The sequence below is a fragment of the Tachyglossus aculeatus genome, chromosome 5, assembly GCF_015852505.1.
Source record: "Tachyglossus aculeatus isolate mTacAcu1 chromosome 5, mTacAcu1.pri, whole genome shotgun sequence".
Classification (NCBI taxonomy): domain Eukaryota; kingdom Metazoa; phylum Chordata; class Mammalia; order Monotremata; family Tachyglossidae; genus Tachyglossus; species Tachyglossus aculeatus.
The window spans coordinates 56,843,727-56,869,037 of record NC_052070.1 but is presented as its reverse complement, the minus strand read 5'-3'; the positions used below and the strand labels follow the sequence as shown (position 1 = coordinate 56,869,037).

The following is a 25,311-nucleotide window of genomic DNA, read 5'->3' as shown; positions in this document are numbered from 1 at the left end:
TCAATCAATTGTATTTATTGAGTGCTTACTGTATGCAGAGCACTGTACTAAGTGCTTGGGAAGTACAAGTTGGCAACATATAGAGACGGTCCCTACCCAACAGTGGGCTCACAGTCTAGAAGGGGGATACAGAGAACAAAACAAAACATATTAACAAAATAAAATAAATAGAATAGATATGTACAAGTAAAATAAATAGAGTAATAAATATGTACAAACATATATACATATATACAGGTGCTGTGGGGAAGGGAAGGAGGTAAGGTGGGGGGATGGAGGGGGGAGGAGGGGGAGAGGAAGGAGGGGGCTCAGTCTGGAAAGACCTCGTGGAGGAGGTGAGCTCTCAGTAGGGCCTTGAAGGGAGGAAGAGAGCTAGCTTGGCAAATGGGCCGAGGGAGGGCATTCCAGGCCAGGGCTATGATGTGGGCCAGCGGTCGACGGTGGGACAGGTGAGAACGAGGCACGGTGAGGAGATTAGTGGCAGAGGAGCAGAGGGTGTGGGCTGGGCTGGAGAAGGACAGAAGGGAGGTGAGATAGGAGGGGGCAAGGTGATGGACAGCCTTGAAGCCGAGGGTGAGGAGTTTCTGCCTGATGTGTAGGTTGATTGGTAGCCACTGGAGATTTTGGAGGAGGGGAGTAACATGCCCAGAGTGTTCCTGGACAAAGACAATCTGGGCAGCGGCATGAAGTATGGATTGAAGTAGGGAGAGAGAAGAGGATGGGAGATCGGAGAGGAGGCTCATACAGTAGTCCAGACACGATAGGATGAGAGCTTGAATGAGCAGGGTAGCGGTTTGGATGGAGAGGAAAGGGTGGATTTTGACAATGTTACGGAGCTGAGCCTGGCAGGTTTTGGTGACGGCTTGGATGTGAGGGGTGAACGAGAGAGCGGAGTCGAGGATGACACCAAGGTTGCGGGCTTTTGAGACGGGAAAGATGGTAGTGCCGTCAACAGTGCCGTCAACTTAACTTCTCTGTGCCGCAGTTCCCTTATCTACAAAATGGGGATTCGATATCTGTTCTCTTCCCTATTTAGATTATGAGCCCCATGTGGGATCTGATTATCTTGTATAATAATGATGGTAATTGTTAAGTGCTTACTATATGTCAAGAATTATTCTAAATGCTGGGGGAGATGCAAGCTAGTCAGGTTGGACATACTCCCTTCCGACATGGGGCTCACAGTCTTAATCCCCAGTTTACAGATGAGGTAACTGAGGCATGGAGAAGTTATGTGACTTGCCCAAGGTCACATAGTAGACAAGTAGTGGAGCTGGGATTAGAACCCCCCATTCTACAGGCTCCCAGGCCCACGCTCTATCCACTAAGCCATGTTGCTTCCAATTATATCTATCCTAGTGCTTAGTACAACATTTGACACATAGTGAGCATTTAACAAATACCACAATTATTATTATTGTAATTATTAAGTGGTAGTATTCTTCAGGGCTAGCAGTGGCTACCCTAAGGTCAAGTGGAGTGGAAAGTTGTATCCCAAATGCTCCCGATGATCCACTCGTGTCAGAATGAGCGGAAGACTGCTCCATTCTCCACTTTTCTTTGCATGTGAAGACACATTGACTTAATGATGGCATTTATTTAGTGCTTACTATGTGCAAAGTACTGTTCTAAGCACTGACTTGACCCCTTCAGGACTCAGGACTCAACTGAGGCTCTGCTGGGCAACCTTGAGAGTACTTTTCATAAACAAATTAGTCCACATTCTCAATATTCCTGCGGCATCTGTAATGGTAGATAGAATGACTCCCAACTGCCCCTGTACCTGAAGAGGACAAATCAATTAATCAATGGGATTTATTGGATACTTACTGTGTGCTGAACACTTGGGAGAAGACAATACCACAGAGTTGCTAGAAAGATTTCCTGCCCACAAGGAGCTTACAGTCTAGAGGGGGAGAGGAATATTAATATAAATACACAAAATTACAGATATGTACATAAGCGTTGTAGGGCTGAGTGTAGAGGGAATATCGAGTGCTTAAAGAGCACAGATCCAAGTGCATAAGCAAAATAGAAAGGAGTAGGATTAGGGAAAGGAAAGCTTAGTCAGGGAAGACCCCATGGAGGAGATGTGATTCTGTTAAAACTGTAAAATGGGGAGAGCTGTGCTTTGTCATATATTAAGCGGGAGAGAGTGCCAGGCCAGGGGAAAAATATTGGCAAGGGATCAGCAGCAGGATAGATAAGATTGAGGTAGAGTGAGTAGGTTGACATTAAAAGAGTGAAGTGAGCAGGTTGGGTTGCAGTAGAAAATCAGTGAGGCAAGGTAGGAGGGGGCAAGTTGATTGAGTGCTTTAAAGTCAATGGTAAGGAGTTTCTGTTTGATATGGAGTAGGATGGGAAATGCTTTAAGATTCTTGAGGAGTGGAGAGCTAGGGACTGCACATGTTTTTAGAAAAATGATCCAGGCAGCAGAGTGAAGTAAAGACTGGAGTGGGCAGAGACAGGAGGCAGGGAGTTCAGTGAGAAGGCTAATGTAGAAGTCAAGGTAAGATATGATAAGTGCTTGGATTAGTGTGGTAGCAGTTGTACTGGAGAGGAAAGGATGGATTTTAGAGATGTTGTGAATGTAGAACCAAGGTGATTTGATTACAAATTGAATATGTGTCAGATTGACAGAGAAGCAGCATTGCTTAGTGGATAGAGCACAGGCCTGGGAGTTGGAAGGACCTGGGTTCTAATCCAGCTTCTGCCACTTGTTTGCTGTGTGACCGTGGGCAAGTCATCTCACTTCTCTGTGCTTCAGTTACCTCATCTGTAAAATGGGCTGACTGCATGTTTGTCTCCAGCAGATTTCCAACCCGGAAGTCTAACCAAGGGGAGAACTTGTTCCCTCTGGTTTCTCTCACTGGCCTGGACCTGGTTCCACTTAGGGGAATTCACAGGAGCTCAATTGGTGGTAATTATTAAGTGCTTACTGTGTGCTGAACACTGTACAATGTGCTTGGGAGAATATAGTAACAATAATAATAACAATAATAATTATGTTATTTGTTAAGCACTTACTATGTACCAAGCCCTGTTCTAACTTACTATGTACCAAGCACTGCTGGGGCTCACAGTTTTAATACCATCTAACCCCCACCCCCTGACATGGACTCAGAAATGTTTGGAATCAGTAAATTGTGATCTCCTTGAGGGCAGGATTGTGTCTTCCACCTCTACTGTACAAAGCAACATGAAGCAGCACGGCTTAGTGGATAGAGCACAGGACTTGGAATCGGCAGGTCATGGGTTCTAATCCTGGCACCTCCACTTGGCTGCTCTGTGACCAAGTTACCTCATCTGTAAAATGGGAATTGAGACTGTGAGCCCCACATGGGACAGGGACTGTGTCCAACCTGATCAGCTTGTGTCCACCCCAGCGCTTAATACAGTGCCTGGCACATAGTTAAGCGATAACAAATACCATTATTGGAGAAGTAGCATGGCATAGTGGATAGAGCACAGGCTTGGGAGTCAGAAGGTCATGGGTTCTAATCCCGGCTCCACCATTTGTCTGTTGTGTGATGTTGGGTTCTTCACTTTTCTGTGCTTCAGTCACCTCATCTGTGAAACGGGTACTAAAACTGCGAGCCCCAAGTGGGACAATCTGACTACCCACTTGGGGCTCGCAGTTTTAATACCCATTTTAGTACAGTGCTCTGCACATAATAAATTCTCAATAAACATGATTAATTGATTGACCTTGCCCCAGCACTTAGGGAATAGTACTAGGCACAGAGTAAGCACTTAACAAGTACCATTAAAAATGCTTTCCACAGGCCTTAATAAATACCACAGATAACACAGGTAAGAGTTATCAATCACTTATTCAGTTTCTGGGAAGTGAGCTGAATCTGGGGTTGGAATGGAGAGAGCACGGAAGAACTTTCAGATCCCAGGTCCAGGCCAGTGAGAGAAACCAGAGGGAGCAAGTTCTCCTCTTGGTTAGACTTCCAGGTCAGAAATCTACTGGAGACAAACATGCAATCAGCCCAGCTTTTCCCATTAGACTTTGAAGCTCCTTGAGGGCAAGGTAACTTGTGTCATGCCTGTGCTCTAGTCTCCCAGGTGCTTAGTACAGTGTCTCAAACTCAGGAGACACTAAGCACTGTACCTACCCCATTGCTTAGAACAGTGCGCTTAACAAATACCATAATTATTATTGTTATTATTATTGTTACTACATTCTCCAAAGCACATTGTACAGTGTTCAGCACACAGTAAGCACTTAATAATTACCACCGATTGAACTCCTGTGAATTCCCGTAAGTGGAACCAGGTCCAGGCCAGTGAGAGTGAGAGAAACCAGAGGGAGCAAGTTCTCCTCTTGGTAAGACTTCCGAGTCGGAAATCTGCTGGAGACAAACATGCAATCAGCCCAACTTTTCCCATTAGACTTTGAAGCTCCTTGAGGGCAAGGTAACTTGTGTCATGTTGTTCTCTGTCTTCCCCATATAGACTGTGAGCCCACTGTTGGGTAGGTACAGTCTCTATATGTTGCCAATTTGTACTTCCCAAGCGCTTAGTACAGTGCTCTGCACATAGTAAATGCTCAATAAATACGATTGATGATGGTGATGATGCTTTACTCTCCCAGGTGCTTAGTATAGTGTCTCACACTCAGGAGGAATTCAATAAATGCTATCGACTGATTGATTCTTGGGATCTGACAGTTCTTCCATGTTCTCTCCATTCCAACCCCAGATTCAGCTCACTTCCCAGACACCGAATAAATGATTGATAACACTTACCTGTGTTATCTGTGGTATTTGTTAAGGCCTGTAGAAAGCATTTTTAATGGTACTTGTTCAGTGCTTACTCTGTGCCTGAGAACTATTCCCTAAGTGCTGGGGCAAGGTCAATCAATTAATCATGTTTATTGAGAGTGTATTATGTGCAGAGCACTGTACTAAGCACTTGGGAGAGTACAATACAGCAGAGTTGATAGACACATTCCCTGCCCGCAACAAAAGTTATTCAGGTTGCATAGACCATGTCCTACATAGGGCTTACAGTCCTAATCCCCATTTTGCAAATGAGGTAACTGAGGCACAGAGACACAGCAGACAAGTGGTAAAGTCAAGATTAGAACCAGGTCCTCTTACTTTCAGACCTGTGCTGTTTACTCAAGGCCATGCTGCTTCAGATCATTGGGTTAGGTATAAGATAAAGTGTCTGGCATATAGTAAACACTTAACAAGTACCATAATTATTATAACCACCTCAGACACAGTCTCTCTTCCACACAGCGCACGTGGCCTAAAAGTGGGAGGGAGAACAGGTTTTGAATCCCCATTTTATAGATAAAGTAACTGAGGCACAGAAAAGTGAAGTGACCCGCCTAAGATCACACAACAGACAAGTGGCAGTGCTGGGATTAGAACCCAGATCCTCTGACTCATAGGCCCATGTTCTATCTACTTAGCCATGCTGCTGCTACTGCTGCTCAGCGGAAAGAGCCCAGGCTTTGGAGTCAGAGGTCATGGGTTCAGATCCCGGCTCTGCCACTTGTCAGCTGTGTGACTTTGGGCAAGTCACTTCACTTCTCTGGGCCCCAGTTACCTCATCTGTAAAATAGGGATTAAGACTGTGAGCCCCTCATGGGACAACCTGATCACCTTGTAACCTCCCCAGCACTTATAACAGTGCTTTGCGCACAGTAAGCGCTTAATAAATGCAATTATTATTATTATTATTGTTATAATGACGATACTAACTGTAGTGTTTGCTAAGCTCTTGGTATGTGCCAGGCACTGTACTAAGTGTTGGGGTAGATATAAGGTAATTGGGTTGGACACAGTCCCTGTCCCACATAGGGTTCGCAGGTTCACAGTCTCAATTCCCATTTTACAGATGAGGTAACTGAGGCACAGAGAAGCGAAGTCACTTGCCCAAGGTCACACAGAAATCAAGTGGTAGAACCAGGATTAGAACCCAGGTCCTTCTGACTCCCAAGTCCATGCTCAATCCACTACAGTGATGATGATGATGACACTGAGGCAGGAGGAAACAACTGTGTTGCCTCCACCCATGAGATGAGCCTGAGGAGGGCAGAACTCAGTGTCTTGACCCCTTCTTAACTGTCATGATTCTTCTGTCCACTTCTTGCTCCTTGAGTTGCAGAAGGAGGTCATTCATTCATTCAGTCGTATTTATTGAGTACTCACTGTGTGCAGGGCACTGTACTAAGCACATGGGAGAGTACAGTATAACAATAAACAGACACATTCCCCGCCCACAATGAGCTTACAGTCTACAGTGGGATTTAGGACCAAGAGCCCCGAACCAGAGTCGTCAATCAAGTTCCTCAGATCTCCTCCACTGCTCACCCTTCCCTACAACCCTCCAAACTGGTTCCGCATGAAGCAAGGACTTTGAGGACGCTACGTGCCGTGGGAACACTTCCTCCACAAGCCCTATATGTTCCACCTCTGTGCTTCTGCGATAAAGCCAAGCCTCAGAGTCCCTCTTCTCCTTGGGTTCTGAGGATTATTCTCCCAGCGGGGTCCCTTACTTCATTACAGAGAGGCTTGTATTTTTAGAGCTGCAAAAATTGAACAAGATGCAACCACCTTTCTGTTTTTTTATTGGCTGCTCCAGGGCTAATCTGTACGCTGATCAACCTTTGTAATTCTGAGTTGCCATGTGGACACAGGCTTGGGCTCTGAAAAGGGAAGCGGTGTGGCCTAATGGAAATAGTATGGGCCTTGGGGGTCAGAGGACCTGGGTTCTAATTCTGAATCTGCCAAATGCTTGCTGTGTGACCTTGGGTGAGTCACTTAGCTTCTCCATGTCTCAGTTCTCCTCTTCTCCTTCCTACTTAAACTGTGAGCCCCATGTGGGACAGGGACTATGCCCTCCATAATACATTTGTAATAATAATAATAATAATAATAACAACAATGATGGCATTTATTAAGGGCTTACTATGTCCTTCTAGACTGTGAGCCTGTTGTTGGGTAGGGACCGTCTCTGTATGTTGCCAACTTGTACTTCCCAAGCGCTTAGTACAGTGCTCTGCACACAGTAAGCACTCAATAAATACAATTGAATGAATGAATGAATAAATGAATGAATGAATGTGCAAAATACTCACCCCAGGGCTTAGAACAGTGTTTGACAGAGTAAGCACTTAACAAATACCATTAAAAAAGGCACATTGAAGGCACTCCTCTCCAAGAGGCCTTCCCTGACTAATCCCTGATTTCCTCTTCTCCCACTCCCTTCTGCATCACCCTGTTTTGCTTCCCTTATTCTTCTCCCCCCACCTCAGCTCCACAAATACTTATGTACCTAACCATAATGTATTTATATTAATGTCTGTGTTTCCTTCTAGATTGTAAGCTCACTGTTAGCAGGGAATATGTCTACCAACTCTGTGATATTGTTATATTGTAACTGCCTAAGTGCTCAGCACAGTGTCCTGCACACAGTAAGTGCTCAGTTAATATGATTGATTGATTGAAAGCCAGGCAGAAAGCAGAGAGAGCGAGAGAGAGCTCCGAAGGAGGTGGACTGGTGGGAAGGAGCCAGGTTCTGACTCTCAGGCCTGTGGTCTTTCCACTAGGCCACACTTATTCCATGAGAACAGCGAGAGAGATGGAGAAACAGGGAAAGAGAGGGTGAGAGAGGGAGAGATGGAGAACGAGAGGGTGATGGAGAGAGAGGGAGAGGGCCAGAGAGTGTGAGGTGCATGCTAAAACAGAATAAGGAAGGAAGGAAAGGATCCATCAATGGAACAGTGTTATTTATTGATCATTTACTGTGTGCAGAGCATTGTAATAATAATAATAATAATAATAATAGTGCTATTTGTTAAGTGGTTATTTTGTGCCAGGCACTGTTCTAAGCACTGGGATGAATTCATGTAAACTGGGTTAGACACACTCTCTGTCCCACAGGGGTTTCACAGTCTTAATCTCCATTTTACAGATGAGGTAACTGAGGTGCAGAGAAGTGAAGTGACTTGCCCAAAGTCACACAGCTGACAAGTGGTGGAACAGGGGTTAGAACTCATCATCTCCTGACTCCAAGGCCTACGTTCTATCTTGTCACTAACCCCTTGACCATGTCCTGCCTCTGGCCTTAAACTCTCTCTCTCTTTGTATCTATCAGATGATCATACTCCCCTCCTTCAAAGCCTTATTAAAAACATATCTCCTCCTAGAGGTCATCTCTCATTTCCCCTACTCCCTATCTCTTCTGAGTCACCTAAGAAACTTGGATCCATTCTCTTTAAACTCTTGATATTCACCCCATCCTCAACCCCACAGCATTCATATATGTATCTGTAATTTATTTCAATGTCTGTCTCCCCTTTAGACTGCAAGCTCCTTGTGAGCAGTGAATGTCTCTACCAACTCTGTTATATTGTACTCTCCCAAGCACTTAGTACAGTGTGCTGCAAGCAGTAGGTACTCAATAAATACCATTGGCTGACTGACTAATTAGACTTGTACCCTGGAGGTGCCAAGAAGGTATCTTCTGTCAGCAGGTTTTGGGCCCGAGAAAGCCTGGAGAAGTGATGGGAATGGCCCAGCCCAGAGCCTGCCAAAGGAGAATTTCTATTTATATTGAGCTTTTTAAATATTAATGATCTCTCCTCTGAGCTCTCTAGTTAATGACTTCCTTTTGGATGGCCCCACTGCACTAAATAGGAAATGAGGAATTTTTGCTCAGCAGCTACAGATTAGCCTTAAGCCCAGAGGGCTACCAGCCTGTGGGAGGTAGACGCTGAGGGGGTGGGGTGGGATGGGGGGAGGGAGAGAGGAGGTGAGAGCAGCTTCCTCCAGACACAACTGTATTGGTTTCCTCCACTAACAGGGGCTACCAGGTGGAGCCCACTGGAGCCGCGGAGAAGTTCTTCTATAATGGGCAGGCAGGGCTGATGCCCCCTTGGTGATTCCTGCGGGCTTGTAAATAGCTACTCACCCAAGGTAAATCATAATTAATGTTGGTGAATAGGAAAAGCAGCTGATCTCTTACAGTCAAGCCTTGAGGAATAATCAATCAATAAATCACTGTTATTTATTGAGCACTTACTGTGTACAGAGCACCGTACAAAGCACTTGGGAGAGAACAATGTAACAGAGTTGGTAGACACATTTCCTAGCCACACCAAGCTTGCAGTCTAGAGGATGATACTTTGGTTGGTGGGTTTTCCATTTCTTTTTATTAAGTATTTAAGTGCTTACTGTGTGCCAGGCACTGTACAAGATCATCCCACATGGGGCTCAGTCTTAACCCCCATTTTACAGATGAGGAAACTGAGGCCCAGAAAAGTTAAAGTGACTTGCCCATGGTCACATAGCAGGCAAGTGGCAGACCTTAGACCCCAGTTCTTTCTGACTCCCAGGACCGTTCTCTATCAGCTAGGCCAGGCTACTTCTACCTGTGCCCCAGGCACTTCTGGCAGAAATGCTCTGGGTCAATCTCATCCTGTTCTTCTTCCAGGACACTCTCTCCTGGACTGAGGATGTCAGGGAACACCTGTTACCACAAGGAAGCAACCCAGTCCCCCACACCCCCAGGAGGGGCTCTTTCTGAGCTTCCGAGAGAAGGTTAACGATCAATCTGTGTTGACTTAATTTGTTTGCACCCCTGTGGCAGGCTTAGATCCAAGAACCCAGGGAAAAGAGAGTGAGAAATCCATTATCCACCCAACAGGAGTTCTGTGAAGCGTGGGGCAGTAGGGGCAGCCACACTGCAAATCTGGATCTCTGCTTTCTCTCTCAAGGATGAAATGGATTTGGCTGGTGGTAGGGCGTCAGGGTGGATTAGAACATGCGTCTGTTCTTTTTCAAAGCTTGGCTGGCTATGGGTGACAAAGGACTAGGAAATTTCTGAGCTAGAGGTACTTGGGCTCTAGTTTATGATAGTTATCATTGGCCTGGCTTGCCCTGAATTGGAGGACAGACAAGTTTTTATGAGCTGCATGTGGATTATCCACTTTTTGGATTATCCATGCACAATTTTTTAAAATAAATCAACTTTAACATCTCCAGCCTCCTCCTTCTCCATAATGACCCTCACAGTCCACAGTAGTGGCTCTCCCCATAATTCTCAAAATGGCCCTGGTCCATCATCACATCTCATCCCATTAGAGAAGCAACATGGCATAGTGGATAGAGCATGGGCTTGGGAGTCAGAAGGTCATGGGTTCTAATCCCAGCTCAGCCATTTGTATGCTACGTGACCTTGGATGAGTCACTTAACTTCTATGTGCCTCAGTTACCTCATCTGTAAAATGAGGATTGAGACTGTGAGCCCCACGTGGGACGCAGACTGTGTCCAACCTGATTAACTTGTATCAACCCCATTGCTAACTACATTGCCAGGCACATAGTAAATACTTAACAAATACTATGATTATTACCCATCTCTTATCTGTTGCTTTGTTCCCTTTCTGTACCATAAATTGTCCAGGCTTAGTTGATGGATTCAAGGAATCAATCAACCCCCCAAAATGCTGGTTAGACCCACCCTTCACTTAACTTTCGAATCTCTTTCGACAACACCACCGTCTTCCTTGCCCAAGAACCCACAACCTCAGGCTCCTCCTCAACTCCCATTTTCTTTCCACTCTCACATTCAATCCACTGCTTAATCCTGATGGTTCTTCCTTCATCTGATTTCCCACATCCATCCATTCCTCTGGTCCCAACTCTTGTCTTATTGTGGTTAGACTGTTGTACCAGCCTCCTCACTGCTCTCCCTGTCTCCAGCCTCTTCCACTACACAGGTCATCTGTTTGAAGTATTGCTAAGCAGGCATCTCTTCCCTCTTTCAAAACCTTCCCCGACTTCCCATTTAACAGGGGAGACACATATGAAAATATTTACTGTGGTGAGCCCACAACAAGCCGCCTTTCTAGTGACTGTTAGTGATCCTGAGAACAACAACAAGCGAGAGATTTTTAGACACTGATGGGCTTTACTTGAGGGCAGGTGATTGCTAGCCTGTGGGGACAGAGCATGGAGGGAGGAGGGGCTTTCTCTCCCTGTTCTACCCTGTAACAGACCTGGAACACTCAATGACTGCCATTTAAAGCCCCAGCTGCGAGGCCTAACTCAGATAAAAGGTGGTAGCTTTGAAATAGAAAGGGGATATATGCAGAAGTAGCAAGAGGGGAGGCACCATAATTGGGGAACTATCAAGCAATTAATCATATCATCTAAACATCTGCTCAAAGAGGCCTTTCCTGATTAAACTCTCTCTTCCTGGCTCCCTGTCCATTTTGCATCATCTATGCACTTTGATCTGTGACCTTCAGGCATCTGCTAGTTATCCCATCCTCAATCAATGCTATTTACTGAGAGCTTACTATGTACCAAGAGCTTGGGAGAATAGAATGGAATTAGTGGACACACTTCCTGCCCACAATAAGCTTACTGTCCACACTAGTCAGAGTTGACTTAATGAAGAAAAATCTCTAACATCAGGCTAGGAAATCTTATAAAATTAAACTGCCTGAAGTGGGAGTATCGAACAGGTGGCAGGAGAGATGGGCACTCTGACATTGTACTTTCCTGAATGCTTAACACAGTGCTCTCTGTACAGTAAATGCTCATGATGCATTCATTCAGTAACATCTGAGGCTTGGATTACATTAATTCTGAGGCATCCTAAGCCCTGGAGATAGGAAAGAGGGGGCAGGTGAATCAGATTCAGGGATACTGTCTGAGGAGCGACTGTTGGCCATGTTACACCACCAACGATGCCTAAAAGCCTCTGGGAAGGCCAAGTCCCCCAGCTTGGTGAATCCCAGCTCCGCCAATTGCCAGCTGTGTGACTTTGGGCAAGTCACATAACTTCTCTGGGACTCAGTTACCTCATCTGTAAAATGGGGATTGACTGTGAGCCCCCTGTGGGACAACCTGGTCACCTTGTAACCTCCCCAGCACTTAGAACAGTGCTTTACACATAGTAAGTGCTTAACAAATGCCATTATTATTATTATTATTATTTGGCAAAGCAGGTCTGCAAACAATAAACACTCAATAAACACCACTGATTGATTAATTGATTCCCTTTGAAGGGATTCTGGGTAGGGAAGAGGGCTAGAAGCATTGAGTCCCCTTTATATTTCAATGACTTAAAATTCCCATAATGATAAAAACAACACTAATAATTATATTAAGAAATTACTTTGTGCCAAGCACTGTACCAACTGCTGGGGTAGAAGCTAGATAATGGGATCCCACATGGGGCTCATAGTCTAAGTTCGAGGGAGAACAGGTAACGAATCCCCAATTAGCTGATTCCTCAAAAATCTCCAGTGGCTACAAATCAATCTGCACATCAGGCAGAAACTCCTCACCCTGGGCTTCAAGGCTGTCCATCACCTCGCCCCCTCCTACCTCACCTCCCTTCTGTCCTTCTACAGCCCAGCCTGCACCCTCTGTTCCTCTGCCGCTAATCTCCTCACCGTGCCTTGTTCTCGCCTGTCCCGCCATCGACCCCCGGCCCACGTCATCCCCCGGGCCCACGTCATCCCCCGGACCTGGAATGCCCTCCCTCTGCCCATCTGCCAAGCTAGCTCTCTTCCTCCCTTCAAGGCCCTACTGAGAGCTCACCTCCTCCAGGAGGCCTTCCCAGACTGAGCCCCTTTCTTCCTCTCCCCCTCGTCCCCCTCTCCATCCCCCCATCTTACCTCCTTCCCTTCCCCACAGCACCTGTATATATGTATATATGTTTGTAAATATTTATTACTCTATTTATTTTACTTGTACATATCTATTCTATTTATTTTATTTTGTTAGTATGTTTGGTTTTGTTCTCTGTCTCCCCCTTTTAGACTGTGAGCCCATTGTTGGGTAGTTGGGTAGGGACTGTTTCTATATGTTGCCAACTTGTACTTCCCAAGCGCTTAGTACAGTGCTCTGCACACAGTAAGTGCTCAATAAATACGATTGATTGATTGATTGATGAGGGAAGTGAGGGACAGGGAAATGAGGTGACTTGCCCAAGGTCATACAGTGAGCAGATGGTGGAGCTGGGTTTAGTTCTCTGACTTCCAGTCCTGGGGTCTTCCTAATAGACAGCACTTCTTCCTAATTATGGGCTCTAAGAGCTGGGAGACTATCAGAAGTGTCATCTGGGCCCGCCTTCTGTCTTTCTGCAGGTCAGTACCTCAACCTTGCAGAAAAAAATGATGGTTTAATCCTTGTCGTTAGCTTTAGAGGTTTCAGCCAGCCTTCTTCCACCTACATATTCATGCTTTTCTTCCACAACACTCTAGCTCCCACTCTTCATTCTTTTCAAGCTAACCTACAAACTATTCTCTCCAGCCACTGATGTCCTGCTGAAATCTTTTCCCTAGCCAGGAACTTCCTTCCCCTTCACAGCTGGAAAATCACAGCCCTCCATCTTCAAAGACATTCTTGAAGACACATCTCCAGGAAGCCTTTAGCAAGTAATTTCTGATCTCCCCATTTTCTATCCCCTCTTAATGACACCTGGGCATTTTCACATCACCTTAGGCATTAAAGTATTCACAAATCTCCTGCTGGAGAAGCAGCGTGGCTCAGTGGAAAGAGCACGGGCTTTGGAGTCAGAGGTCATGGGTTCAAATCCTGGCTCTGCCAACTGTCAGCTGTGTGACTTTGGGCAAGTCACTTAACTTCTCTGTGCCTCAGTTACCTCATCTGTAAAATGGAGATTAAAACTGTGAGCCCCCTGTGGGACAACCTGATCACCTTGTAACCTCCCCAGCTCTTAGAACAGTGCTTTGCACATAGTAAGTGCTTAACAAATACCATCATTATTATTATCTCCCAAAGCACTTAAATCAATGATATTAATAGAGTGCTCATTATGTACAGGGTTCTGTACTAAGCACTTTGGAGAGTACAGTACATATTTCATATATTCTATTACTTCCTCAGTTTAATTTGTTTAAAGGTAAAGATTTGTCTTCTCTGCTAGGATTGTAAGCTCCTTACATTCAAGGAATGTGTTGCTTCTCTAGATTGTATTTTCTAGGCACTTACCATAGTGCTCTGCACATAGTGAGCATTAAAATACTATTGATTGAGTGCCCTCTGGGTGCAAAGCATGGTAATAAGTACTTGGGAGAGTACAATGGAGTTATTTACACATGATCCCTGTCCTCAAGGACATTAATCTAAAAGCAGACACGGAAACTGACATGCCACATGACAGGTCCTGACATAATTGCCCCACTTCTTTTGTATAATTTGTGCAATATAAAAACAGGGGTGGGAAATTAAGTCCAGCAATAAGGGGAAGAGGAGAAAAGAGAGAGGAAGAAATAAAGGAAGAGGAAAGGATGAGTGAAGGAAGAAAAAGGTAAGAGGGCATTTGAGATTGCTTTCTCTTCCTCTAGACTGTAAGTTTGTTGTGGGCAGGGAACATGTCTACCAATTCTTTTATATTGTACTCTCCCAAGCTCTTAGTACAGTGCTCTGTACACAGTAAGTGCTCAATAAATACAATTGACTGATTGATTGATTCTATCCCAGAAGCAGCGTGGTTTAGTATAAAGGCTTGGGAGTCAGAGGTCATGAGTTCTAATCCTGACTCCGCCACTTATCAGCTGTGTGACTCTGGGCAAGTCACTTAACTTCTGTGTGCCTCAGTTACCTTATCTGTAAAATGGGGATTAAGACTGTGAGCCCCATGTGGGACAACCTGATTACCTTGTATCTACCCTAGCGCTTAGAACAGTGTTTGGCACATAGTAAGCGTTAAACAAATACCAACATTATTATTGCACTCTCCCAAGTGTTGAAGTTAATTGGCACTCCATAATTCCACTCCCTTCTCCCCTGGAGCAAATCTGCTTCACAAAAACAAAACGAACACCACCAAAAAAACCCCTCCCATTTCCCATTGTAAGCCTGTCTGGACAGCTTGATCACATCTTAACCCTTCTCTCTTCCTCCCTTGCTGTGCATCACTCTAACTACTCTCAATTATATATACCATGAAAAATATTTTATTTCCTCCTCAAAAATGGAGGTGGGGAATTTATGCATTTATGTGGTGGAGGTAATTAGGAGAGTAAATGCGGTGATTTACAGATTGGAAAGTAGAGAAGTGGATGCATAAATAGTAGGGGGATTGTAAGTATACAAAGGCATAATTAGCACAAAGTGGCTGAAGTGATCAACTGGGGAATGTGACCTTACTGGAGACCGGTTTCCATGTCTCTCATCCTTAAGAAAGTGAGAACCACTGCTGGTTGAGGAGATATATTCATTCATTCAATCATTTATTGAGCACTTACTGTGTGCAGAGCACTGTACTAAGCACTTGGGAAGTACAAGTTGGCAACATATAGAGATGGTCCCTACCCAACAACGGGCTCACAGAGTAGAAGGGAGAGACAGACAACAAAACAAGTGGACAGGTGTCAAGTTGTCAGAACAAATAGAATTAAAGCTAAATGCACATCATTAACAAAAGAAATAGAATAGTAAATATGTACAAGAGTAAATATGTACAAGCCTTGCTAGAAGTTTGATCTGTTCCACCAGGATTCACCAATAAGGGGCAAACCTGCAATGTTCTTTAGTGGGGTGGTTAGCAGTTACCATGGAAATGTAGCCTTTAAAACGGACACCTCCTAGCAACCCCAGAAATTTCCCCAGAAATTTTCCATGGCCTGTGTACCTGTCACATCTTAGGCACAACAAACTTTGAAATTGGCTTGGAATAGATGTGCTGTCTTCTATGAAAACACTTTACTGACTGTGTCCTTCTGACCGGCCTGTGTAACTCCTGCAGCTTCAGAAGAGCTATTTCCATGTTATAATGTGAATGGTAAAGGCATGAAATTAGTCGCTTGATTTTCATATTCTCCCAGACGTCTTCAGGACACAGATGCCCTCCAAGCACGGCATAGTGGAGAGAACACGGGCCTGGGTGACAAAGGGACCTGGGTTCTAATCCAGGCTCTGCCACTTGTCTGCTGTCTGGCTTTAGGCAAGTCACTTCACTTCTCTATACCTTAGTTACCTCATCTGTAAAATGGGGATTGAGACTGAGAGCCCGATGTGGGACAGGGACTGTGTCCAACCTCTCATTCATTCATTCAATGGTATTTATTGAGCACTTACTGTGTGCAGAGCACTGTACTAAGCACTTGGGAAGTACAAGTTTGCAACATATAGAGATGGTCCCTACCCAACAGCGGGCTCACAGTCTAGAAGGGTGAGACAGACGACAAAACAAAACATATAAGCCAAATAAAATAAATAGAATAAATATGTACAAGTGAAATAGAGTAATAAATATGTACAAACATATATATATATATATATATGTTTGTATATATGTATATATGTATACATATTTACTCTATTTATTTATTTATTTTACTTGTACATATCTATTCTATTTTATTTTGTTAGTATGCTTGGTTTTGTTCTCTGTCTCCCCCTTTTAGACTGTGAGCCCACTGTTGGGTAGGGACTGTCTCTATATGTTGCCAATTTGTACTTCCCAAGCGCTTAGTACAGTGCTCTGCACATAGTAAGTGCTCAATAAATACGATTGATGATGATGATGATGATACAGGTGCTGTGGGGAGGGGAAGGAGGTAAGGTGGGGGGGGTGGGGAGGGGGAGGAGGGGGAAGGAGGGGGAGTAGGAAGATTTGCTTGTAGCCACCCCAGTGCTTAGTTCAGTGCATGGCACACAGTCAGGGCTTAATAAATACCACAATTGTTATTATTATTATTTTTGTTATAAATGTGATGAATAAATTGTGTTGATACCATAGGGAGTGTCCCGGCTTCCCATCTGTCTTCCCCTTCTCTGCCCCGGTTCTCTGTCAAACCTGTGATGCCCTCTAGTTCCAGATTCATTCATTCATTCATTCAATCGTATTTATTGAGCATTTACTGTGTGCAGAGCACTGTACTAAGCACTTGGGAAGTACAAGTTGGCAACATATAGAGACGGTCCCTACCCAACAGTGGGCTCACAGTCTAGAATCATTCCTTAACCCTTGGGCAGTGCCCCTGTCACCTGCCCTGTGATATCTCAGCTCAAGCCTTCCTAATCTCCTCTGGAGCCTTCCCCATCGAGATCTCCTTTTCAGAGGCAGCTAAAGAAACCGGACGAAGCTAGAAAAACCAGCCCCAGCTCCCCAAATCCTTCCTTTGGTAGAAGTCTGCTCTGCCATTGGTTTAAAGAAAAGTGTGGCTTAGCAGAAAGAGCATGGTTCTGGGAGCCAGAGGACCTGAGTTCTAATCCTGGCTCTGCTACCTGTCTGCTGTGTCACCTTGGGCAAGTCATTTAATTTTTCTATGCTACCATTTCCTCATGTAAAATGGGGCTCAAATCCTACTCCCTCCTATTTAGACTGTGAACTCCTTGTGGGACAGGAACTGTCCAACCTGATTATTTTGTATTTACCCCAGTGTTAAGTACAGTGTTTGGCACATAGTAAGTGCTTAACAAATTAAAAAAACAACAATACCTATTATTCTTATTAATAAAGAGATTAATTGATTGAAAAAACAAAACCCAAACCATATCCCCAGTCCCGACAACTCTGGAAACTTTGTAGGGGCCTCACTGTGGCTAGTATTGATGAGTCCATTCTACACAAATGGCTTGTTTAGAGCAACAAAAATAACGGCGGTCCAGACCACCAGCTCTTCCATCTATTAGTAGACTAATCAATCAATCAATCAATCTTATTTACTGAGCACTTACTGTGTGCAGAGTTCTGTATCAAGTGCTTGGGAGAGTACAATATAGCAAAGTTGATAAATACGTTCCCTGTCCATTAGCTTTCAGCCTTTGAACAAATAATAATGATAATAATAATTGTGATATTTGTTAAGTACTTACTATGTGTTAAGCTCTGTTTTAAGCACTGGAGTAGATATGAGATTGGCGCTAGCCCTGAGGTGGACATTATTCCAGGACATCAGCAGCCCAGCTTAGAGAAGCAGCATGATATAGTGAAGACAGCACAGGCCTGTGAGTCAGAAGGTCATGGGTTCAAATCCCAGATCTGCCACTTGACTACTGTGTGGCTTTGGGCGAGTCACTTCACTTCTCTGGGCCTCAGTTACCTCATCTGTAAAATGGGGATTGGGACTGGGAGCCCCACATGGGAGAGGGACTTTATTCAACTTGATTTACTTGTATTTACCCCAGTACTTAGAACACTGCTTAGAACAAATGCCATAATCTTTATTGATTATGACAGTCAGGAAACCCCGTTCTCTGGAGGACTCTGGGATTGGGTTCCTCTAGCCACTCCCAGATCAGGGTCCCACCCTGGGGGCAGGTTGTCCCTACTTCCCAACTCCTGGTTATGTGACCCACCAGAAGCCTCAGGTCCCAGCTACCCTCAAGATGGCTCAGAGCCAGGGGCCTACTGAAAAAGCCCAGATAAATCATCATCATCAATCGTATTTATTGAGCGCTTACTATGTGCAGAGCACTGTACTAAAATCCCTTGACCCTCCCTCATCACCAGAAACACCATCACGGCACGTGACCTGGGACAGAAAGGCCCATTTGCCCACTCCACATGTCTCCAAGGCACACCAAGCCATTATTAATTATTATTATTATGGTACTTGTTAAGTGCTTACTACATGCCAAGCACTGTTCTAAGTGTTGGGGTAGATACAGTTATTCAAGTTGGACACAATCCCTGTCCCACATTGGGTTCACACTTAATCCCCGTTTATTTACTGATGACATTATTAACTATCATTATTATGGTACTTGTTAAGTGGAGCCGGCAGGTTAAGGGGGTGATTTATCGTGTGATAAGCAGGGAAACTCCCTACTAAAAAGCCAAGGTTAAACCAATGTTAGTATTCTATTCAGGTGTTGCTGAAGCCCTAGTTGTATCATCATCATCATCAATCGTATTTATTGAGCGCTTACTATGTGCAGAGTACTGTACTAAGCACTTGGGAAGTACAAATTGGCAACATATAGAGACAGTCCCTACCCAACAGTGGGCTCACAGTCTAAAAGGGGGAGACAGAGAACAAAACCAAACATACTAACAAAATAAAATAAATAGAATAGATATGTACAAATAAAATAAATACATAAATAAATAGAGTAATAAATATGTACAAACATATATACATATATACAGGTGCTGTGGGGAAGGGAAGGAGATAAGATGGGGGGGATGGAGAGTTGTAGCGCATAAGTGAGGGAAAGTAATGAGAAAATAGGAGCCTGATAGTCCCAGCTTCCCCCTTGAACTTCGGCATTGCCAACTGGCTATTTCATTCATTCTCTGTTTATTGTGACTAATCTAAGCATCAGTTAAGAGGGCTCTCTGTAGAACCCGAAGAACCAGGAGATAATAATCATTATGGCATTGGGTGCTTACTGTGTGTCAGGAACTGTACTAAGCGCTGGGGTGGATACAAGCAAATCAGGTTGGACACAGTCCCTGACCCACAAGGGGATTTTAGTCTTAGTTCCCATTTTACAGATGAGGTCACTGATGCACAGAGAAGGGAAGTGACTTGCCCAAGGTCACACAGCAGAAAAGTGGCAGAGTGAGGATTAGGGCCCGGGGCCTTCCGACTCCCATATTTTTAGCATGTCACTTTAAATCATTATCCTTTAACAAACGTTGCTATAGACTGTGAGCCCGTTATGCATATAGCTTAAATTCTATTTGTTCTGATGACTTTGATACCTGTCTACATGTTTTGTTTTGTTGTCTGTCTCCCCCTTCTAGACTGTGTGCCCACTGTTGGGTAGGGACCATCTCTATATGTTGCTGACTTGTACTTCCCAAGAGCTTAGTACAGTGCTCTGCACACAGTAAGTGCTCAATAAATAGGATTGAATGAATGTTAATCGCTTACTATGTGCCAAGCACTGTTCTAAGTGTTGGGGTAGATACAGTTATTCAAGTTGGGCACAGTCCCTGTCCCACATTGGGCTCACACTTAATCTCCATTTATTTACTGATGAGGTAGCTGAGGCACAGAGAATTTAAGTGACTTGCCTAAGGTAACACAGCAGACAAGTGGTGGAGCGGGGACTGGAACCCATGACCCAGGTCCTACTCTAACCACTACTCACTGCTGCTTCCCATGTCCACAGCCCAGTCATTATAGGTCCAGCACCTGCTATAGACTGAGCTCCTTGTGGTCAGGTAGTGTGTCTACTAACTCTATCATACTGTGATCTCCCAATTGCTTAATACAGTGCTCTGCACATGGTAAGCACTCCATAAATACCATTGATTGATTGATTGATTGACTGATTGCTCTCCCGGGCTCCCTGCTGCTCAGGGGTGATCCACTGTTTGGGGGTTCCTGACTGCGGTTTATGTGAGGAGTACCTCCCCTCTGCAGTGAGAAGCGAGGAGCCCAGCAGGCTGGATTCCTACCTGCGTACATGGGAATGCCAGTGAAAAACAAGACTGGGGAAGGGGACAGGAGTTTCTTATAGAGGTTTGAATCCCAGATCTATCATTTGTCTGCTCTGTGACCTTGGGCAAGTCACTTTACTACTTTGTATGTCAGTGACTTCATCTGTAAAATGGGGATTAAGACTGTGAGTCCCATGTGGGACATGGACTACATCCCACCTGATTAGCCTGTATTTACCTCAGCACTTAGTAGAGTGCCTGGCACTTAATAAATGCTTAATAAGTACCATTTAAAGAAAAAATGGGAAAAAGACATCCCAGACATCCAGCTCAGTTAACTCAGTAAGGTCCCTCCTTGGCTACGTTGTGGCCCTATCTCAGGGTGTCCATGCCTAGGCCTCTGGCTTGGGCCTCATCTTTCCCCAGCCTGAAATGTCCTCAAAGGATCGTGGTCTCTCGGAGTGGGGAGCGGTGCTTGGAATGAAAGGAAAAAGGAAAAGGGAGGGTCTGTGTCATGTTTTGGTGGGAGGAATCAGGAAGGGAAGATGGTGTGTCCTTGGCTAGAGACCTAACCCTTCATAGGAGGCAGGAGGGAGAGTTTCAGAAGTTCTGGGAAAAAACAAGATAACAGTCCACCTCTTCCAACTCTGCTTTCAGCCCTGGAAGGAAATAACCTTCGGTGTCAAATCCTCCATCCCCCAGCCTCCAAGGCAGCCCACCCTAGGGTAGTCATTTGTCTGATTTTATTCTGGGAGTCTGGTATCCTGCAGACCTTTTCCCTGTCTGGTTCTGATATAGAACCAGGAATTTTCTAATCTATTTTAAAAAACTTCAGCCATGGGTCACCATGGAACGTAGCTCTTGGTCCCAAGTTCCAAGGCACTGTCATGACACTAGAGGCCTTCTGGACTTTGAGGGGAAGTGATGGCTGCAGAGCAAGTGGGAGCAACAGGGGCCCCCCAGGAAATCAATCAATCAATAGTACTTACTGAGGGCCTTTGCTCTAGGATTATTTGAACTGGTTTACTTCTACAAAATGGTGCCTAGGACATAATCACGCTGCTCTGTGTGCCCAGAGCAACATGTGCATTCATTCATTCGATCATATTTATTGTGCACTCAATTTGTGTAAAGCACTGTACTAAGCATTTGGGAAAGTACAATATAGAACTAAACAGACATATTTCCTGCCCCCAGGGAGCTAATGTGGGGATATCACAACAAATCCTTTGGAATTCTGCTCCAGAAGTCATGAGGTCTATTAGTTGCCAACCCACCTCACCCATACCCGCAAACTCCCAGGGAAAGCGATAACCCAGTTTCTTCTTCAGTCCCCTCAAAGACATTACCATGTTGCCCTTAGACACTGTTTACTTCAGTGAAAGCATGTACAGGACTCAGGAAGTAGCTGGAACTTTCTCCTCTGGAATAATCCCCGTCATGATGTCAGCCTGGGCCTACCTCCTCATGGGTCATAATGTCTTTTCTCTCCTGGTTTCCATTCCACTCATCCTTTTTTTGCTGGGGCTTTTCCAATGACTCCACCCCCTTTGTTAATCCTGGGAAAGTAGGCCACCAGATCTGGGGAAGAGCCATTCTCCCTTGGCCCTCCTTGCTCTCCTCTGGAGCAGAGCAAGGAAATGGAAGTTATAGAAACCCGTGAGTGGCTCCTGAGCACATTCCCAGTTCTCTCATCGGGAATGTGTGGAATAGCCAGGCTGGGAATGGAGAACAGCACAGGTGCAATGTGGGGGGGTGGATACATGTCACTTCAGAGACTTTGACCTTTTTGAATTCTCAGTTTCTTTAAATTCTGCTCCTGGGGCTTGGGTCCTTTATTCTTCGTTGATTTTTCCTGTGTTTAAAGATGAATTTCCCTTGGAAAATAATTCCATGTAAGCTCCTTGTTGGCAGGGAATGGATCCAGCACTTAGAACAGTGCTCAGAGCTTAGAACAGTGCTTGGCACATAGTAAGCACTTAACAAATACCAACATTATTATCTATCCACTCTGTTATGCTGTACTCTGCTATATTGTATTCCCTTTAAACTGTAAGCTTGTTGTGGGCAGGGTATGTGTCTGTTATATTGCTATATCATACTCTCCCAAGTGCCTAGTACAGTACTCTGCACTCAATAAGTGCTCAATAAATTCTATTGACTGATTACTCTACTACTTTGGCAAAGCACATAGTACACTACTCTGCACACAGTAAGCTCTTAATAAATATGATTGACTGACAGACTGTGAGCCCCCTGTGGGACAACCTGATCACCTTGTAACCTTCCCAGTGCTTAGAACAGTGCTTTGCACATAGTAAGCACTTGATAAATGCCATTAAAAAAAAAACTAAGCACATTAAAGAGTACACTCTAACGGAATTGGTAGACCCATTCCCCATCCTTCACCGTGACAATCCATTGATCAATGGTATTTATTGAGCACTTACTGTGTGCAGAGCACTGTACTAAGTGCTTGGTGGAGTACAGTACAACAGAGTGGGTAGACAAATTTCCAGCCCACAGTGAGTTCGCAATCTAGAGGACAAAACCCAAAGTAGGAGCTGTGGAGGAAACCTTGGGGCAGGAGAGATTTGCCAGGCAACCTTAACCAATGCATTGGCTTCCTCAAAATGGATGATACAATAATTCACTTGTAAAGACTCTTTCATCCCAGCTTCAGGGAGCTGGAACAAGTCTTATCTGTAGCTTGAGGGAAAAAAAAGCTGTGCACAGCAGCAGTTCTATAGAAATTATAACCCAAGGCAAATATGTCCCTGTAAACATGGAGTCATCTTCCAACCCTTCTCAGAGATGGTGGGGGATGTCACAGGGCTCATGAGAAGGCAAAAGAAAACAGAGCAGAACTGAATCTATAAGCTCCTTGACTCCAGCCACCTTAGTACAGTCAACTTTCTCTAGAGATGCCCAAGTCAAACGTGTAAGTAATGCTGTGGAGGTTTCTCTGGCCTCAGAGATCCCTCCTCTCAGAGACAAGGCTGCCAGGAGCCATCTGGTTTAGTGAAGAGATAAAATCTTATATCCCTCTCCCCGTGGAACTTGGTCCAACTGTCTCTGAGGGGAGTTGTCCATTTGACTACCCCAGTTCTCTCCCCCCACCCCTGGAAAGGTCTGAGGGTGGCAGGAGAAGTGATTTGGCCCCAGGCTAAGGCCACAGCTCAGCTGGCCTGGTCCTCACCATGGCTTCTCTGTTTCCTTTTCAGTTGCTTCCTATTAAGGAATAACAGCCATGTCCAGTTTTTCCTTCCCTGCTCCTTATGGAGCTTGCTCTCTCAGCCATAGGATACAGGGAGGGGAAGGAGTTAACCAGAGGAAATCGTACTGCAAAGTTCCAGGAGGAGGTAGCTGATTCCTTGGAGCAAACAAGGTCTTAGAGTACACACCCTCCACCCCCACACCCGTCAAGCCCACCTCAAGGGATCAAGACCCGCACTTACACATGACATTCAGAAAGATGTTGCCCGACGCCAGGACCACCTTCTCTCGGGTAGCCCGGTCGTAGATGCCCACATGGCATTCATAGGGCCCGTTGTCCGAGATCCGAACTTCGGGGAGCCTAGGGGAAAATGAGGTGGGATATGAGGAAAGAAACAGCAACAGAATTCAACTGGGGCTTAAGAGTAGATGTTTGACTCACTGGACCTCTGTCTTGCCATTGACCTCTTACCTGTAATCGGCCTCTGACCTGGAATGCCTTCCCTCTTCACATCCGACAGATGATCACTCTTCCCACCTTCAGAGCTTTATTGAAGACACATCTCCAGGAGGCCTTCCCTGACTACGACCTCATTTCCTTTTCCCCCAGTCCCTTATATTTTGCCCTGATTTGCTCCTTTTAATCACCCCCCCCCCCTCAGCCCCACAGCACTTATGTACACAAAAGAATGTATATATATATATATTAATGTCCGTCTCCCCCTCTAGACTGCAAATTCATTGTGGATAGGGTTTTATTGTTATATTTTACTCTCAAGTGCTTAGTATAGTCTTCTGCACACTAAGTGCTCAATCAACACAATTGCTCGATTTGACTGGAGGATGGAGGAGCATCACGTTACCACATGGTCTCAAAATCATCAGTATTTATCATGTATTCCACTTACCTGCTGTGTGACCTTGGGCAAGTCACTTCACTTCTCTGTGCCTCAGTTCCCTCATCTGCCAAACGAGGTTTCAATAACTTTTCTCCCTCCTATTTAGACTGTGAGCCTAAGATGGGACCTGATTATCTTGTACCTACCCCAGGACTTAGTACTGTGCTTGGCACGTAAGTGCTTAACAAATGCCACAATTATTTGTTATTATTATTATCATCATCACCTACTACAGGAAGTCTTCCCTGATTAATCCCACGTTTCCCCACCCTGTTTTCCCTCCCTACTGCATCAGGTCTGCACTGTCTATCCACTAGGCCACACTGTTAAACCAGTTGATTGATTCATTCATTCAATTGTATTTATTAAGCACTTACTATGTGCAGACCACTATACTAAACGCTTGGGAAAGTACAATAATTGTACCAGTTTTATGTAGAGTCTTGCATAAAATGTGTGGGGAACCTACAGACGTAGAAGACGTGACCTCAGCCTTTCAGGAGCTTACAGTTGATGAAGAAGACAAGCAGATATAAGTTGATGGAGATGTAGTAATTGGAAAAGCGTGAGAACAGATAAATGAGCACAAATTGGATCAACAAATCAATGACAGAGAAGTGCACGTAAGAGCTGAGGTGGCTGATGGGCTAGCACAACTGGAGATTGTTGGGGGAGAGGATCAGTCAGGGAAGGTGCTACGAAGAGGTGGCTTTTTTGTATGGTGGGAGGGGTGTGACTTGGTGAAGCTGTTGGGGAAGGGTGTTTCAGACTGGGCGATGGTTTAAGGCAATCAATCAATACTATTTATTGAGCACCCTTGGAGTACAAGGTGCTGTATTAAACACTT

At 44.8% G+C, this 25,311-nt stretch overlaps 1 protein-coding gene across 1 annotated transcript in view; it reads right to left on the bottom strand.

The window, feature by feature from the left end:
• Positions 1–25,311, bottom strand: part of IGSF21 (immunoglobin superfamily member 21) — a 386,505-nt gene that overhangs the window by 43,728 nt on the left and 317,466 nt on the right. Inside the window, exon 4 of the mRNA XM_038747515.1 lies at positions 23,808–23,926. Coding sequence (XP_038603443.1) covers positions 23,808–23,926 — 119 coding nt within the window. The remainder of the gene's footprint in view (positions 1–23,807; positions 23,927–25,311) is intronic.